The sequence below is a fragment of the Danio rerio genome, chromosome 3, assembly GCF_052040795.2.
Source record: "Danio rerio strain M-AB ecotype USA chromosome 3, GRCz13ab, whole genome shotgun sequence".
In the NCBI taxonomy this organism is placed as follows: domain Eukaryota; kingdom Metazoa; phylum Chordata; class Actinopteri; order Cypriniformes; family Danionidae; genus Danio; species Danio rerio.
The window spans coordinates 10,961,239-10,977,500 of record NC_141023.1 but is presented as its reverse complement, the minus strand read 5'-3'; the positions used below and the strand labels follow the sequence as shown (position 1 = coordinate 10,977,500).

General features: G+C 37.9%; 1 protein-coding gene across 5 annotated transcripts in view; it reads left to right on the top strand.

The window, feature by feature from the left end:
• The window catches only part of srlb (sarcalumenin b), a 67,065-nt gene extending 57,244 nt beyond the window's left edge, over nucleotides 1-9,821 (top strand). For all 5 annotated transcript variants that reach the window (XM_087242606.1, XM_087242605.1, XM_087242607.1 and 2 more), the window contains 3 exon segments: nucleotides 6,757-6,873; nucleotides 6,949-7,182; nucleotides 8,617-9,821. In XM_087242606.1, the coding sequence (XP_087098732.1) occupies nucleotides 6,757-6,873; nucleotides 6,949-7,182; nucleotides 8,617-9,428 (1,163 nt within the window). In that variant the 3' untranslated portion in view covers nucleotides 9,429-9,821.
• Nucleotides 9,822-16,262: the final 6,441 nt, after the last annotated feature.

Sequence of the window (16,262 nt, the reverse complement as noted above, 5' to 3'; positions counted from 1 at the left end):
ACAGCCCTTAAAAGAATAATCAGATTCATTCATGCATGCACACAGATACACTCACTGTACAACCCTGTTCATACAGATCCTCAAGCCATACTAATATTTCTGTATTTTGTATGCCAGGCCAGTAGGTGGTGATAGCACTTTATTTAATTTAGGCACTTCTGTATTTGTCCATAGAATGAACATGTGGACTTCAAAAATAAGTCATTGGACGAACTCAATTTTATCAAGGGCATTTTTTCCATCTAAGAAATGTGTTAAGTGCCAATTTAAAAAACGCTATTTACGCCATGTAAAGCAACTCTGTAGATCTAATGCAATTTTACTAATTACAGTTTAAATCGTGGTTTTAATCAGTGACTTATTTTTATTCAACTCAAACACAAATATTTAATCTGTAAGTTGGAATTCTTCTAGTTATGTTCCTTCTATACTTGATGTGCACTTTTCACAAAATCACATGATCAAAGACAAACCTATGGGGAAGATTTTTCCAAAAACGTTTACTTTAAATACAAGACGTTAGCTTCTTCAGCCATATAAAATGCATTTTTGGCTAAACATTATGACCATTTTTCTTTTTTTTTCTGTGATAAATGTTGCATTTTAAATAAAGGGTCCAAAATGATTCCACAGAAGAGCCTTTTTGGTTCTAAAAGAACAAATAAAAAGAACCAATTATTTTAAATAGAACTTTTTTGTACCTTGAGTCTCAAACTCAAATTGGCGGGGGGCCATTTCAGTGACTTATTATTTATAGGAGGGCGGTTTTTGTTGCTATTTTCAGAACATAAATTTCCCGTTTTCCGCCACGTTGTTTAAATAGCAAATCCATTTGCACCACTTTGTGAACTCATGGGTGTTTCGGTCTAGATAAGAGGTGTGTTAAGGCACATTGTTGGCACGTTGCTATTTTGATGAACTGAAATACACTGCACAATGGGGTATATACAGAAGCATGCTAATAGGACTTTTAATTTGCCAGTAACCTGGGTTAAGCGCTTCCGGCGAATTGAATGTCAATGCAAAATCCGGTGCATCTAAAGTCTGTTTTCTTTAAAAATCAGCGATCTCCACTGGCTGAGTGATAACCGATTTAAAGTGGGTCTCAGATTGTACAAGAAGCCCTGCATTAAATTACATTTCCCCCGCCATATCTTTATAATATGAGCATTTATTTTTACCCCAGTATATTCAATGGAGCTTTTGCGTTAGCCTGCCGATTCTAACGGGCGCGTGCGAGTAAACAGCTTTTTGTCTGTTTTACGCTTGAGCAACTAAATAAATGCTAAAGTTTATTTAACTGAATGTATTTTAATGACATTACAACATCGATGCTGTATAAGGAACCGTATAAAATGGAAAAAAGTTCACAATAACAGGTCACCGGAAGTGTATCAGCATGGGAACAGCACTAGCTCGGCATATACTATACCCTATAGTCCAGCAGTGAGGAGGTATAAAGTCCAGTGCAGAGCACTTTAGTTGTGCACCTCGCTTACACATTGCTTAATACAAACAGGATGCACAACAATATGCAAATATCTTTACAAATGAAAAAGAATTAAAGGAATAAAATATTACACAAATTATTATAATCTACATAAATATAAAAACACTGCCTTCATGCATTCATCTCCGGGGGCTTTTTTAGTTTATTCATGACAATTTGCTTTTGTATAATGTTATTATTATTAGCAGTATCATTTATTATATGCATATTTATATTTGTTTTATTAAAAACAAGCTTAGATTTGCCCACCTGCCAGGTTTTAGACCATATGGGGCACAACATGTGTATTTGGATATACACACTTTGTTATTATTGTTCATTTATTCGTTTGCTGGAAATTAGAACTGTTTTGAAACAAATCTTTGCGCTTAACAAGCAAAATTAATTATGTATAGGCTAATGGATATCTGTGTGTACTACACATTTCCTTATCCACGAGAGTGAAAGTGAAAGTAAAGATTGGAGAAGGCTCATTCTCGTGCTGCAGATGGTCTGTTTAACTGTTTTTCCACTTACAAAGTCCGCCATGTAAATAGCAAATGTGCCATGGCGTGACACAACTGACTCTTAAAGGGAATTGGAGATGAGACTCTGATTGTTTTATTCTCAAAACACCTATAAGTCATTAAGAGAATAAGCTCAACCCTGTTAGACCATGCACTGCAGCGCAGAGCGGATTTTTCCGTCCTTAAAATAGCAAAAGTGGATTCGAATATGCCCTTAATGCTTTTGGACCGTTAAAATAGAGCCCATGATGTTTTTTTAATTCAAGCATTACCTATCACCAGTGATAATGCAAATCAGCATGTTTTTTGCTTCACACAACTGCTAATATATATATATATATATATATATATATATATATATATATATATATATATATATATATATGGCTGTTTAAATAAGCAGTTTGACATTTAAATAGCCATAATAATTGTTATTATTACTCTGTCCCAACCAAATGTTGCTTTACGAAAAGTTACAGCAGCAACAGTTTGGGTAACTTTACTGACTTTACTGGCAATTGTTTTTCTCAGTCTCTTTCTTTTTTGTAAAACTCCAACAAAGAAGGGAAATGAAGTATATATTCACATTTACTTTAACATGTTCAATTCATCCAGCAGTAAAATGTACATAGTTTTCATAGAAATCTCAATACGCATATGAGGAAAATCTATTAAAGGAGACCATTAGCATGGAATATTAGCAAAATTTGCATATTTGTTAAGTGTTTTTAACAAAATACAGGCGCTATAAAGCTGATTATAAACAAAAATAGAGCTTTAGTAAAAATAAAGCATTTATGCAAATTTATTTAAATGTTTAAATCAGCCCCAGAAATAATCTGCATTGTGTTACTTGACGGCATGCTGAGAGAAAACGAAAATAAAACTGAAACATACAGTATAATTTAGTGCAGTACTTTAAACGCCCAATAGGTGGTCAAAACCACAGGTGGCTATACGCACAACAATGATAGTGATTCAAAAACACATATTTTGGGGGGCAGAATCTCTGCGAGCATTTTATGGATGCAAAAGGTCCGTCATGGAACCATTGATTCCAATAAAGAACCATTATTTTTTATGAGTGAGTAATCACACGCTGGGTCTGAAGGTTTAATGGTGGCTGCCAGATTTAGATTTTATTGTGTCTGGGCTCCTTGTCATCCACACTGCTGTAGAGCTGCAGGGCCTTGTTGTTTGCACTGTTCCGGAGTTCTTCACCGAAATCAATTAAACAGAAATTAGTTTCTCTTCATGAAGAACGCTTAATCTGTCCTCAGGCTTGACATCACAAATGAAGCTTCAACTTTGCTTTCAAATGTGCATTCATAACATATTTACATTCATGTAAACAAAAGAGCGAACACTGTGAAACATGCAGGCTTCCACACACATTCATTCCTGTTGCCCCAACACAAATCTATTAAGGTAACACAACTAATTTAATTAGATTCAACGTAAAACAATCAAGTTTTCCAAAATAATCTCCAGAATTGTGCTGTTTCAGCTTGTTTTAAATAGGTAGTTTGAACAAGCAGCAACTTTTATTCTGAGTGAATGAAAGCTTGGGAAAAAGTGCCTGCTCATCGCATAACTTTGTGTTCATTTCATGAATTTAATTATGTTTATTTACTTAGGATTGAAGTACAAATATTTGGATTTTGTGCTATTTTTTTAGTACAAATAAAATTCACGTGCGAGATCAAACCATAAAGAAGGAAGAGAGGATGAGGAACTCTGCAGTTTATAATAAAATCTCTAAAAAAAACTGCAAATAAAATGTGATTAATAACCAGTAGGAAGATTTTGATTGAAGATACAAGGATTTGCCATGAGTTCGGACAACGTACAGCTTGTACTCGTACATTTACAAGGATTCAGATATTTTTCTTTTGGTTGACTTGCACTTATGCTGGTGCTGACACCGAACAATGCTGCATGGCGCATTCATCACTCTTAACGCTTGCCGTTTTTCTGCTGCGCACGGTGCACACTTTTCCATGAATTTGCACCCCAGTGTGATGATGGTCATTTACCTTGTTACAGTTGTTGGGAAAAATACAAAGGTGAAGTACATGTTTAAACCTATAAATCCCTGTTAACCAGCAACACACATTAAGAATCAGCAAATTTTTTTCCACACAATTTGCGAAATTGAAACTTCTCAATAATCTCAAATCTTGTTATAGATCCTTTAAAATAAAGGATTTTGCATCAATGCCATATAGAATAACTATTTTGGATTCTCCATTTAACCTTTCAGTGAAAACTTCTTAGTATGGCATATGTGCATAGAAAATCTTAAGACCTTTTTCCCTCTATTTCCTGTTTTTTGTGGAATGGAAAAGTTACATGGAGGCTAAAGGTTATTCGTTGAATCTTTGGTGGCAATAAAGAACCTTCATTTTTAATGGAACACACCACCTTTTTAGGGAAAAAAAGTTCATTTTGCAACTCCCCTAGAGTTAAACAGAGTTTTACTATTTTTGAATCCATTCAGCTGATCTCTAGGTCTGGTGAGAGCACTTTTAGCTTAGCTTAGCATAAATAGTTGAATCAGATTAGACCATTAGCATCTTGCTTAAAGTTTTCCTTTCCTATTCTTGTGTAGTTACATTATTTACTAAAATCAGCAGAAAATGAAAAGTTGCTAATTTCTCATTTCTAAATCGATATGGCCAGGAGTTATACACTCATTCTGGTGTAATAATCAATAAACTTTACTGCTGTACCATGGCTGCAGCAGGTGCAATGATATTACGCATCTAATTCCTGCTAATATAGCCAAAGTGACCACCTGCTTGCAAAGGGAGTGTGCTTTGAGACCATAGAGACATTTGTGAGAGACCTTTCAGAATATTTTTTACTTAGGTGCAGATCCTAAACTATATCTATTTGAACTGGAATACATGGAAGTTAGCGCTGTGTAAATTACTGTGCCAGCTCCAGCCATGATACGGCAGCAAAGTTCATTGATTATTACGCCAGAATAAGAGTATAGTTTCTTCACACATACAGTTTAAATTATTAACCCCCCTTTGATTTTTTACTTTGTCAAATATTTCCCAAATCATGTTTAACAGAGCAAGGACATTTTCACAGTATGTCTAATGATATTTTTTCTTCTGGAAAAAGTCTTATTTGTTTTATTTCGGCTATAATAAAAGCAGTTTTTTTATTTTTATATACCATTTTAAGCACAATATTATTAGCCCCTTTAAGCTATATTTTGTTTCGATTGTCTACAGAACAAACCATCATTATACAATGACTTGCCTAATTACCCTAACCTGCCTAGTTAAACTGATTAACCCAGTTAAGCCTTTAAATGTCACTTTAAGATGTATAGAAGTGTCTTGAAAAATATCTAGTCATATATTATTCACTGTGTCGGCGCCAATAGCCTAGTGGTTAGTGCGTCGACACATGGCACCGAGGTGCTCGCAGCAACCCGAGTTCGATTCCCGTCTCGAGGTCCTTTGCTGATCCTTCCCCTATCTCTGCTCCCCATGCTTTCCTGTCTCTATATCTCCACTGTCCTATCAATAAAGGTGAAAACCCCTAAAAAAAATTATAAAAAAGAAATATATATATATATATATATATATATATATATATATATATATATATATATATATATATATATATATATATTATTCACTGTCATCATGGCAAAGATAAAATAAATCAGTTGTTAAAACTATTATGGTTAGAAATGTGCTGAAAATCTTCTCTCCGTTAAACAGAAATTGGAGAAAAAAATAAACAGGAGGGCTAATAATTTTGACTTCAACTGTATATATTATTCTTGAAACTTAATTATCTGCCAGTCTTTGCACAAAATGTAACTACAGACAAGTCAAGCTTTAAATAGGAAAATTATTGAAACTCTTAAATTTGAGTGAGATGCTAATGGTCTAATCCGATTTAATGATCTATGCTAAGCTAAGCTAAAAGTGCTCCGGCCAGACATTGTGATTGGTTAAATACAGTTTGAGTCAGAATTCTTAGCTCCCCTAAATTATTAGCCCCTCTGTTTATGTTTTCCCCAATTTCTGTTTAATGGAGAGAAGATTTCTTCAACACATTTTTAACCATAATAGTTTTAATAATTCATTTCTAATAACTTATTTATTTTATCTTTGCCATGATGACAGTAAATAATATTTGACTAGATATTTTTCAAGACACTTTTATACAGCTTAAAGTCACATTTAAAGGCTTAATTAGGTTAACTAGGCAGGTTAGGGTAATAAGACAAGTTATTCTATAATGATGGTTTGTTCTTTAGACAATCGATAAAAAAAGAGCTTAAAGGGGCAAATAATTTTGTCCTTAAAATGATTCCTAAAAAAATTAAATCTGCTTTTATTCTAGCCAAAATAAAACAAATAAGACTTTCTCCAGAAGAAAAAAGATTATCAGACAAACTGTGAAAATTTCCTTGCTCTGTTAAACATCATTTGGAAAATATTTTAAAAAGAAAAATAAATTATCTGAAAATAATTCTGACTTCAACTGTATGTTCAAAGATGATAAAACTCATCTGTTTAACTCTTGAGGACTTGTAAAATGCGAAAAAGTGGAGTGTGTTTAAGAATGTATGCATACTGTGAGTTCTGTTTGCTTTCTAAAAGAGAAAAAATTGTATGATTTACCTTGTGGTTCATATTTCTGTTCTGATATTTTTCACAATTATTTATTCTAATCTCCACTGTTCCTCAACTCTCTCTGAAACAGATGGAGAAATCACCTCCAAACCTATGGTGCTGTTCCTTGGGCCGTGGAGTGTGGGCAAGTCCTCCATGATCAACTACCTGTTGGGTCTGCTGGACACCCCTTACCAGCTGTACACAGGTAAACCGCCGTCTGTGCTGTCTGCTAAGGGGTTTTCAGAATGATGTTTGATTACGACATTACGTGTTAATCCAGGTGCTGAGCCAACTACCTCAGAGTTTACCGTCATCATGCACGGCGAGAAGATCCGCACGGTGGAGGGTATCGTAATGGCTGCTGACAGCTCTCGCTCCTTCTCCCCGCTGGAGAAGTTTGGCCAGAACTTTTTGGAGAAGCTGGTTGGCATTGAGATGCCACACTCGCTCCTGGAGAGGGTCACTTTTGTAGACACACCTGGAATCATTGAGAACCGCAAACAGCAAGAGAGAGGTACATGGTTTTCTCTATATTATCTATATTTTATTTATTGCCTATATATGCTGTATATAATATTCAGGTCTGGACTCTGTGGAGGCCATTTCATGACTGTCTTTGTTTCATCAGCCGTTTTTCTCTCCAAATATTATGTAGCAGTGTGTTTGGGATGATTATCATGCCAAAAATAGAACTATTGCAAATCAGGTGCTAGTAGAAATATATAAACTTCTTTATACAAAATCATTATATGCTATAGCTTTTAGCCTATATTTATATATATATATATACTATACATACACACACACACACACACACACACACACATATATGTATATATATGTATGTATATATATATATATATATATATATATATATATATATATATATATATATATATATATATACACATACATATATATGTATATGTATACATATACATATGTATATGTATATGTATATGTGTGTGTGTGTGTGTGTGTGTATGTGTGTATGTATATATATATATATATATATATATATATATATATATATATATATATGTGTATGTACGTATGTATATATGTGTATGTGTATGTGTATATATATATATATATATATATATATATATATATATATATATATATATATATATATAAATATATATATATATATATATATATGTATGTATGTATGTATGTATGTATGTATATATATATATGTGTGTATGTGTGTGTGTGTGTGTGTGTGTGTGTGTGTGTGTGTGTGTGTGTGTATATTGCAGCCACGTCTCCGTTTTCAGATGTTTCCATTTCCCCCATTCACACTGATGCAGCAGCATTTTAAAATGAAAATGGCCTCTTCAGCGTTTTCAAAATGCTCCGTTTTCAGAGCTCAAAAACTTCGGGGAAGTGTGGAAGGAAGGCGTAACCGTAGCAAAACGTATGCAGTTTAAATCTAAAGCGTATTAGTGTAAACAGGTCCTATGTGTCTGGTATACTATGCTGGTGCTTTCAGAATGGCTATAAATGTCAAGTAAAATGGTTTTCGAACTCATAGTGGTAACATTTAACACTGAATAAAGCACATAATCAGCATCAGAGGTGATCATTGTCACATAGTTTATGCTGTTGTTCAGCTGAGACATTGCAGAAGTAGAAACCATTGCTAAATCAGAAACTTTGCGGCTGATTAGGACAAAAGCTTCTTTTAACATCACATCATCACGTATAATAAGGACATTATGTGGGAACCACAGTCTAAACAATTTCCTGACTCTTTGAGGCCATTAAATGTCCCCCAGTATCCTACCCAAAATTCAAATAAATATTTTAGGCATCACCACGTACCCCTAAATTTGCAGATGTCTTAAAGGCCTTACATTTGCTTTTAAAAACCATGCATATATCTGTATTTACCTTTTTAAATCTACTATTTTTCAATATTGATTTTTTTTTCCATCACTTCAAGGTTACCCATTCAATGATGTCTGCCAGTGGTTTATTGATCGTGCAGACCTCATTTTCGTGGTTTTTGATCCCACCAAGCTGGACGTCGGTCTTGAGCTGGAGATGCTCTTCCGGCAACTGAAAGGTCGGGAGTCCCAAATCCGAATCATCCTCAATAAAGCCGACAGTCTGGCGACCCAGGACCTCATGCGGGTCTACGGCGCTCTTTTCTGGAGTCTGGCACCCCTCATCAATGTGACCGAGCCCCCACGCGTCTACGTCAGCTCATTCTGGCCCTACGACTACGCCCCAGACACCAGCCGCGAGCTTTTCAAGCGCGAGGAAATCTCCCTACTGGAAGACCTGAACCAGGTCATCGAGAATCGTCTGGAGAATAAAATCGCCTTCATCCGCCAGCATGGCATCCGCGTTCGTATTCACGCCCTCTTAGTAGACCGCTACGTGCAAACCTTCAAGGAGAAGATGAGCTTCTTTAGCGACCCCGAACTGGTTTTCAAGGAGATTGTAGACGATCCTGACAAGTTCTATATTTTTAAGTCCATCCTAGCCAAAACTAACGTGAGCAAGTTTGACCTGCCCAATCGAGACGCGTACCGGGATTTCTTCGGGATCAACCCTATTAGTAGCTTCAAGCAGCTGTCCGCCCAGTGCTCCTACATTGGCGGTTGCCTGCTGGAGAAGATCGAGCGTGCAATCACCCATGAACTGCCCTCCCTGCTCGGCAGCATCAATTCTGGCAAGAACCCGGCTCTGTCCTCCTGCGAGGCCACCGGCTGCGGGGAGAAGCCCAAAAACCGCTATCGGCGAAACTGAAAGAAGAAAACCAGGCGGGAGGAGGAGGAGAGAAAAGGAAGGAGCGAACAAACCGAGGAGGAGCAGTAGAGCTAATCCTGTTCCTGCTGCGGGTCCGTTTCAGGTCAATGGAGACGGGACTTTTTTTTTTTTTTTTTCCTGCGTGATGTGGGGGTGTTTGAGGGAGGGGGACTCTGGGATTGGGTTGGAGGGAGGTTGTTGAGATGGTGTTTCTTGTGAATGTGAGGAGAGAGAGAGCGGCGAAATAACTCCTCTGTTTCCACAATACTTTTATAAACTGTCTGCAGTTTTTGGAGGGAAAATATGTACGCATGACAAACACACAAAAAATGGCTGACACGCTTTTAAAAACATGTAAAAAATGGCAAAAATAAAAGATCCTCAGATTGAAAATGGATATCAGCTGCCTTGAATGTCAAACCAAAAATGCAACAAGAAAGCTGTGAGGTTTTTCCTCAATCCTGCGTTGCCTTTTGAGTTAATTTCTTTACATTTGTAGGATCGATCGGCCTCCAGATAGACTGAAATAATAATAAGCTACCAGCATTTTTACACTGCATGTAATGATACAAATGGGTTTGGTTTCTCTGACATTTCCACTTTGTATACCACAGTACACTGAAAAAAAAAAGACTTTTCTGACTTAAGGTCTTTGCACACTGAAGTCTGAAATTTTCATTTGTGCTTTTTTTTTTGGTATTTATATGCAAAATTTTTGTCATGTTACAAAAACTGAGTCCGTTATTAATTAATCCATCATGAAAAAACAAAACATTTTGGAGTCAAACAGTGATACTCCCTCTTGTTTTTCTCCCTCTTCTCCAAAGTAGAAAAAGAAAGAGGAATAGGCTACATATTGTGTTCATCCAATACTAGCCTACATGGAGAGGAAGGAGAGTTCAGCTCATTATCAAAGAGCTGCACTGAATTTATCCCTGAATGCAAAGTTTATTTCAGGAATTCAGTGGAATTTTGATACATTGCTTGTGATACTTCACACGTTTACATACTTAAACAAATCCTGAACAGAGACTGGCAGTAGCCTGCCTACAGAAATTACAATAGATGGCGGCCGGGTTGACGTATCAGAGCAACTGATTGAATGGACCATAAAGTCATCTGTAGCTCAGATTACGGCATTCTGCATTTAGCTTTTTGCTTTTATGGTCCCTCTGAACTGTTAAAACACCTCTCAAATCGCTTTTTCGAATGCGAAAAATTAAATTTGTTTAATGACGGGCGAAAGAGGCAGTGTGTCAATATGATTCACACAACGAGAGGTCGAATTTTTTTTTAACGCGCAAAAATTATGGACAAAAATTGTGTATTCAGCGTGCAATAACCTTTAGAGTTTTTGTCTTGTTTCAAGTCTAAATATCTAAATTCTTATATTAAGCAAAGTAATTTTGTTTTCGCTTTAAAGGAGGGTTATTTTGCTTACTCCATTGGCAGGTTATTTTCCTTGTTTTAGGTAAAACCTCACTTAATGTTGACTTCTTATTTCTGAAAACAAAATATCTATAACTTTTCTAGAAAATGCCTTAACAATGTAACAATGGCGGCTCAGTGGTGAGCACTGTCGCCTCACAGCAAGAAGGTTCTGGTTCGAGCCCCGGCTGGGTCATTTGGCATTTCTGTGTGGAGTTTGCATGTTCTCCCTGCACTCGCGTGGGTTTCCTCCGGGTGCTCCGGTTTCCCCCACAGTCCAAACTCGCACTCGAGTGCGCACCAAAAGTGAATCAAAAAAGCATACCCAGACCTCCTTGAAAAGGTGGTCTCGGTACGCTTTCAAACGAACCCTGGAGTGGTTCGTTTGTGGTGAGGACATGATACAAACTACAGACCCTACTGCGGCTTTTTGGACTAATCCAGCTGGAGTAATCCAATGTACTGTGCATTATGTGGAGGAAAAATATTTGTTCACAGCACTTTACCAACTATTTTAAGCAGAAAGAGAGAGAGAGAGATGAAGAGGGAAAAAAATTACCTGATGGATTGCTGGTAATATTTCCGGAAGATGACCATGTTGCAGTTTAGCAAAATTAATTCACGCCTCCTGAACTGATGCACCTTCGCCGTTTGCAATGCATTAAAACATTGTTTTCCAGCTGTAGTTGCACATCATTCTCAATGTATGGTTCGTCTAAAGCGATGTATACAAACTATTTAGTATACTATGACCAGGGACACAATCAGCCAGCGCAGTCAACCCTCCATTGTAAAATCGTCATTTTTTGTCTGCCGGTTTGTTTACTTGCGGTAGTTCCATTGGCATTTTCCCGCACGTGAATTTTGACCAATTGAAAAAGCAGTTTAGGAAATATGTTCAACAACATCTGGCCAATGAGTGATGTGGGTTTTGTCAGATGACTGCATTTTGGTTCTTTTCAACTGGTTCGGACCAAAGCCATTAGTGTGGTGTGAAAATGACCCAAAGATGGCAGAACATGCTACAATGTATCATCTGTTGCCCTTGGTCCGGACTAAATCAAGCGGACCACAGATGTGGAAGCACCCTAACCGTACTTTCACACCGAAAGTGGCGAGAGCGTCCAAGGTCGCTCTGGCCGCCCTGGCGACAACGCTGTCTGCCTTCAGCTCCGGCGGCGAGAGCGTCAAAACTCGCTACATTGATCTCGTACTTAAAGGAGCCGTTGCAGCATATCAGTTACATTCCTGCATAAGGCATGTTTTTAGCGTGAAAATGTTGCGCACTTCTTATCAAATTCATATAACAATGGAAGATCAAGTTGCGTGTGGTGTGGCTTTGCTCTATTTATCCAATATGTGTCCATATGTCTGAAATATCCTGAAGCAGCAGTACTGTTTTGTACTGTCACATCGCGTGAGATTCCCGCTTTTTAAAGATAAATTTATATAACATTAATGAACATCAGTAACTCGCCAGTGACTTATTTAATGTATGTTCCTGTAAGAAAACATTGTAAATAATTGGAAATCCGGCGACCGCAATAATCAAACCCTTGGGAACAACTGTGGTCGGAAGTTCACAGGTCTGTGTTCCCTGAACTGCTATCAAGCGGTGGAGGTCTTCATTCTGATTGCTTGCCGCCGAAACGCGGCATAGCTCATTACCATAAAGTTGACTTCATTTCAACTCTCCTCGACGCTCACGCCGGCGAAGCCGCGCCGCTCTGCTCCTCGCCGCTTATCGTCGCCTATCGCCGCCGGCTCTCATTGAAAATGAATGACTTCCGGCTACTTTGACTCTCTCGCCGCTTTCGGTGTGAACGTACGGTTAGATATTTGGACTACAAACAAGACAAAAACTACAAGTACTGTAAGACAAGCGTGTTTTTGCCATGTAAAACAGATCTATTTGATATTCCACAGATAACAGCCAGGTCTTATAATAATGGTTGGGGTTTTGTGTGGAAACTTCTAGATACCTATACAGATGTTACCTCAGAGAGCTGCGTTTTTATAAGCTTTACGCTTTTCCGAGTGCTAGATCTGATGTATGGTGGTCGGCGGTAAAAATAGTGCTAGCACTGCAGTTCTGTGGGAGAGATAAAGCTGCAATAAAGTGTTATTAACCAAGCTGTCTGTTTTTTTGGAGTCGGGTCGCGGCGGTTAATGGACTTGGATCTCTTCTGAAAGACCCGTCTGGTCTTTGTTAAATATCAAGGTCATTTTTTGTTCCCACCTCCAAAAATAGACACCAGATGAGCTGAGGAGGCACTGTCGGATTTAGACTTTAACCGCAGGTAAGTGCTGAAAAATTCTTGAGTCGACTGTGTTTGTAACAAGTGTTTCTGACACACAGTTGTCTTCAGAATTGCAGCAAACTCATATATAATGCTTAATGCGTGCGTGTGATTTTGTTATTCTGACAGGATGCTTGTTTGCCTGCTTACACCTGATATTAAGCTGCATTAGGGTTGATTCCTGTTGACATATTGTGCTTAATTCAACTCAATTTATTTGTGTAGCGCTTTTCACTATAATTATTGTTTCAAAGGGTGCACATTACTGCATAACAATCAAATTCAGAAATCTTAAGGTTAGTAGTTAGCATAACTGTATTAGTTGCTAATAACTTTACCTGCTAACACTTTACAATAACAGTACATTAATTAAGATGTGTTAATATGTAAACTAAACATTCCTTTATTATGAATTCATGACGAGTTAAGCCATGCGCTAATCATAAACTAACTTTAACTATAACTTACCAAGTCACATGGGTAGTACGGCTACCTTAATTACTTGTTACATGTTGTTGATTCATGTATTAATTAACATTTAAGTTCAAGCTAAATGTAACCAACATGAGCTCATGAGCGGTTAATGTATAATTATGTCATGACTTTACTTGGAGGGGCACATCATCATTAACTCATCCTTAACCACTCATGAACTCCTGTGTTTAACAGAGTACCTGCGGGATGTTAAAAGCATGGAATTTGGTATACAAAGTCTTGGATTTCGTTACAAAGGTTTTATTTTGTTTATTTATTTGTGATTTTTTCTATAGGATTAAGGTTATACCATAACAAAATGAACTGTTACTAATGTAGGCTAATTAAAAATTCATGCAGCTTAACCTTGAGTGCACCTCGCGCCTCATGGCATAGCAGAAAGTGTATGCAACCCATTACAATGGTTACTAGGCAAGTGAGGTACAGAACAAGATAGTCGCTAGCCTAGTTTGTCAGTGAAATTGGAAAAATGTCGGTTTAATCCAACCCAAGCTCAGTCTTAGAGCGTAGTCCTGTGGACGTTTCTGGAGACAGCGGAATAAGTCCCGGGAGGTACATATTTTAACAGTATTCATTTTCGCGAATCCGCAAGAGGCCTCTGTGTGCGCTTTTTCACATCTCAAATTTCCCTCACGAGTGCTGTTCGAGCCCGCGCTAAACCCACAAGAGGCCGGTATCGATTGACTGAACGATTGACTGAGCGACCGGCCAATCGACTGACCCTCCTCCTCCTTCCCTTAACCCAACCAATTTTATCGATTGACCCCCCCCTACCCGCTTACTTCCCTAAACCCAACCGACGGTTTACAAAAGCCGTCCAGAAAAAGAAAAGTCCTCATCTGGTTTTTACCACATTTTTGGATTTTACCACATTCTCACCCTGTTGTTCACTCGTTCACTTTATTTTTTGGATTCCGTTTTTGTCTTAACTGATTTCTGGAACCATTCGGACTCGAAGCCGGTCGTCGTCATGGCCAACTCCTCTCTGCATCTTAAGTCTGCCGAAGTACACGACGAGCTAACTGGACAAACTGGTTGTGGCGGGAAAGCCCTCCACAAGGAGGTAAGCGGTCAGCCGGTAAGCGCCAAAAGGAAGGGCATCATACTGCCCCGTAGCGTTTGCTTAAAAAATGAAATGCAGCCATGCGTACCTCCGGCTACATAATTTGCGGTCTCGAGAAACGTCCACGGGACTACGTTTTCAGAATGAGCCTGGGTTGGTTTAATGTGCTGTGGCCAAGGAAACTGAATTACTTTCGGGTCAAGCCTGCGCCAGGAAATGACTGCAAGGCCTACTGCTGTTGGTGCTGGAAATCTTTTAAGCTAGCAGTGATGGGTGTTACGGCCCTGGATTCCAATGGTGCCAAACACATTGTGTGTAGTACTGCTCGCCAGCGTCAAACAACTATTGCACAGTTCTTTGCACCAGAGATCTCTTTGGTTGGTGAAACAGCTTTCGCGATCTGTAATGAAGAGATTTCTACATTAGAAGCATTGCCACCATAGCCAAGGAACATCCTATCTTACTGTGGCTCCACACCAACTCTGCGACAAACGCGTTGAGAAGAAGCCATGAGCAGAAGTTGACAGAACTTGAGCACAGTGGCGTTGCGGACAAGCCGTGATTTCCGTGACCTTCAAAAGGAGGTGAGGTCTATATTTTTTGACCACTTTCCTGATTTCTTTGTTGGGAGGATCTATGGGTGTTTATGTGAAGGCTTATTCTAATATTTCAATCTAATATTACAAAATCTGCATGGTCAATTTGGAAATTTTAAAGAATGAAAAAATTGCCTTATAACGTTGTATTAAATTTAAATTAATTAAAAATCTCACAAACGTGACCACAACTTGAACATTAAAGTTGCAGTATGCAATTAATGCCACTAGATGGCGATTATTCACAACAAACAACGTTATAATGTTCTTAACCTATTAATGCTTATTCTGATCTTTCAATCTAATATTACAAAATTTAAATGCTCAGTTTGCACATGAACATGGAAGGAATTTTGAAGGAATGGAAATTTGGCTTATAAAATTGTATTAAATTTAATAAATAATCTCGTAAAGAACGTGACCGCACATTTAACATTATTGGTGCATTATGCAATTTCTGCCACTAGATGGTGCTTATTTACACTATCAAAGCTATAGGCTGCATCCAAAATCGCCTACTACTAAGTAGGTACTACATATGATTTACTACTCGATCGTTGGAAAAGTGAATGTGAGTAGTATGAATGGAACTTGGACAGACTACATCCGCCATTTTGTCATCACTTGACATCGCTTCACTCCCATTCGTGAATTCTCTCATGGTGTATCATGGGATAGTGTACCGTGCATCGAATGTGCACTTCAGAATCTCACTGGAAATTGGTCATTCGGGTACTTCTCACATACCGCTTTTTGAATTCTTGCTACTACTCGGCTTGCATACTGTTTTTAGCATACTATGTATGGAAGTATGGGATTTCGGACACAGCTCTAATGTTGTAATAATAATAATAATAATTCCCTACATTTATACAGCTCTTTTCTGGGCACTCAAAGCGCTTTACACATTGGAGGGAATCTCCTCATCCACCACCAGTGTGCAGCATCCACC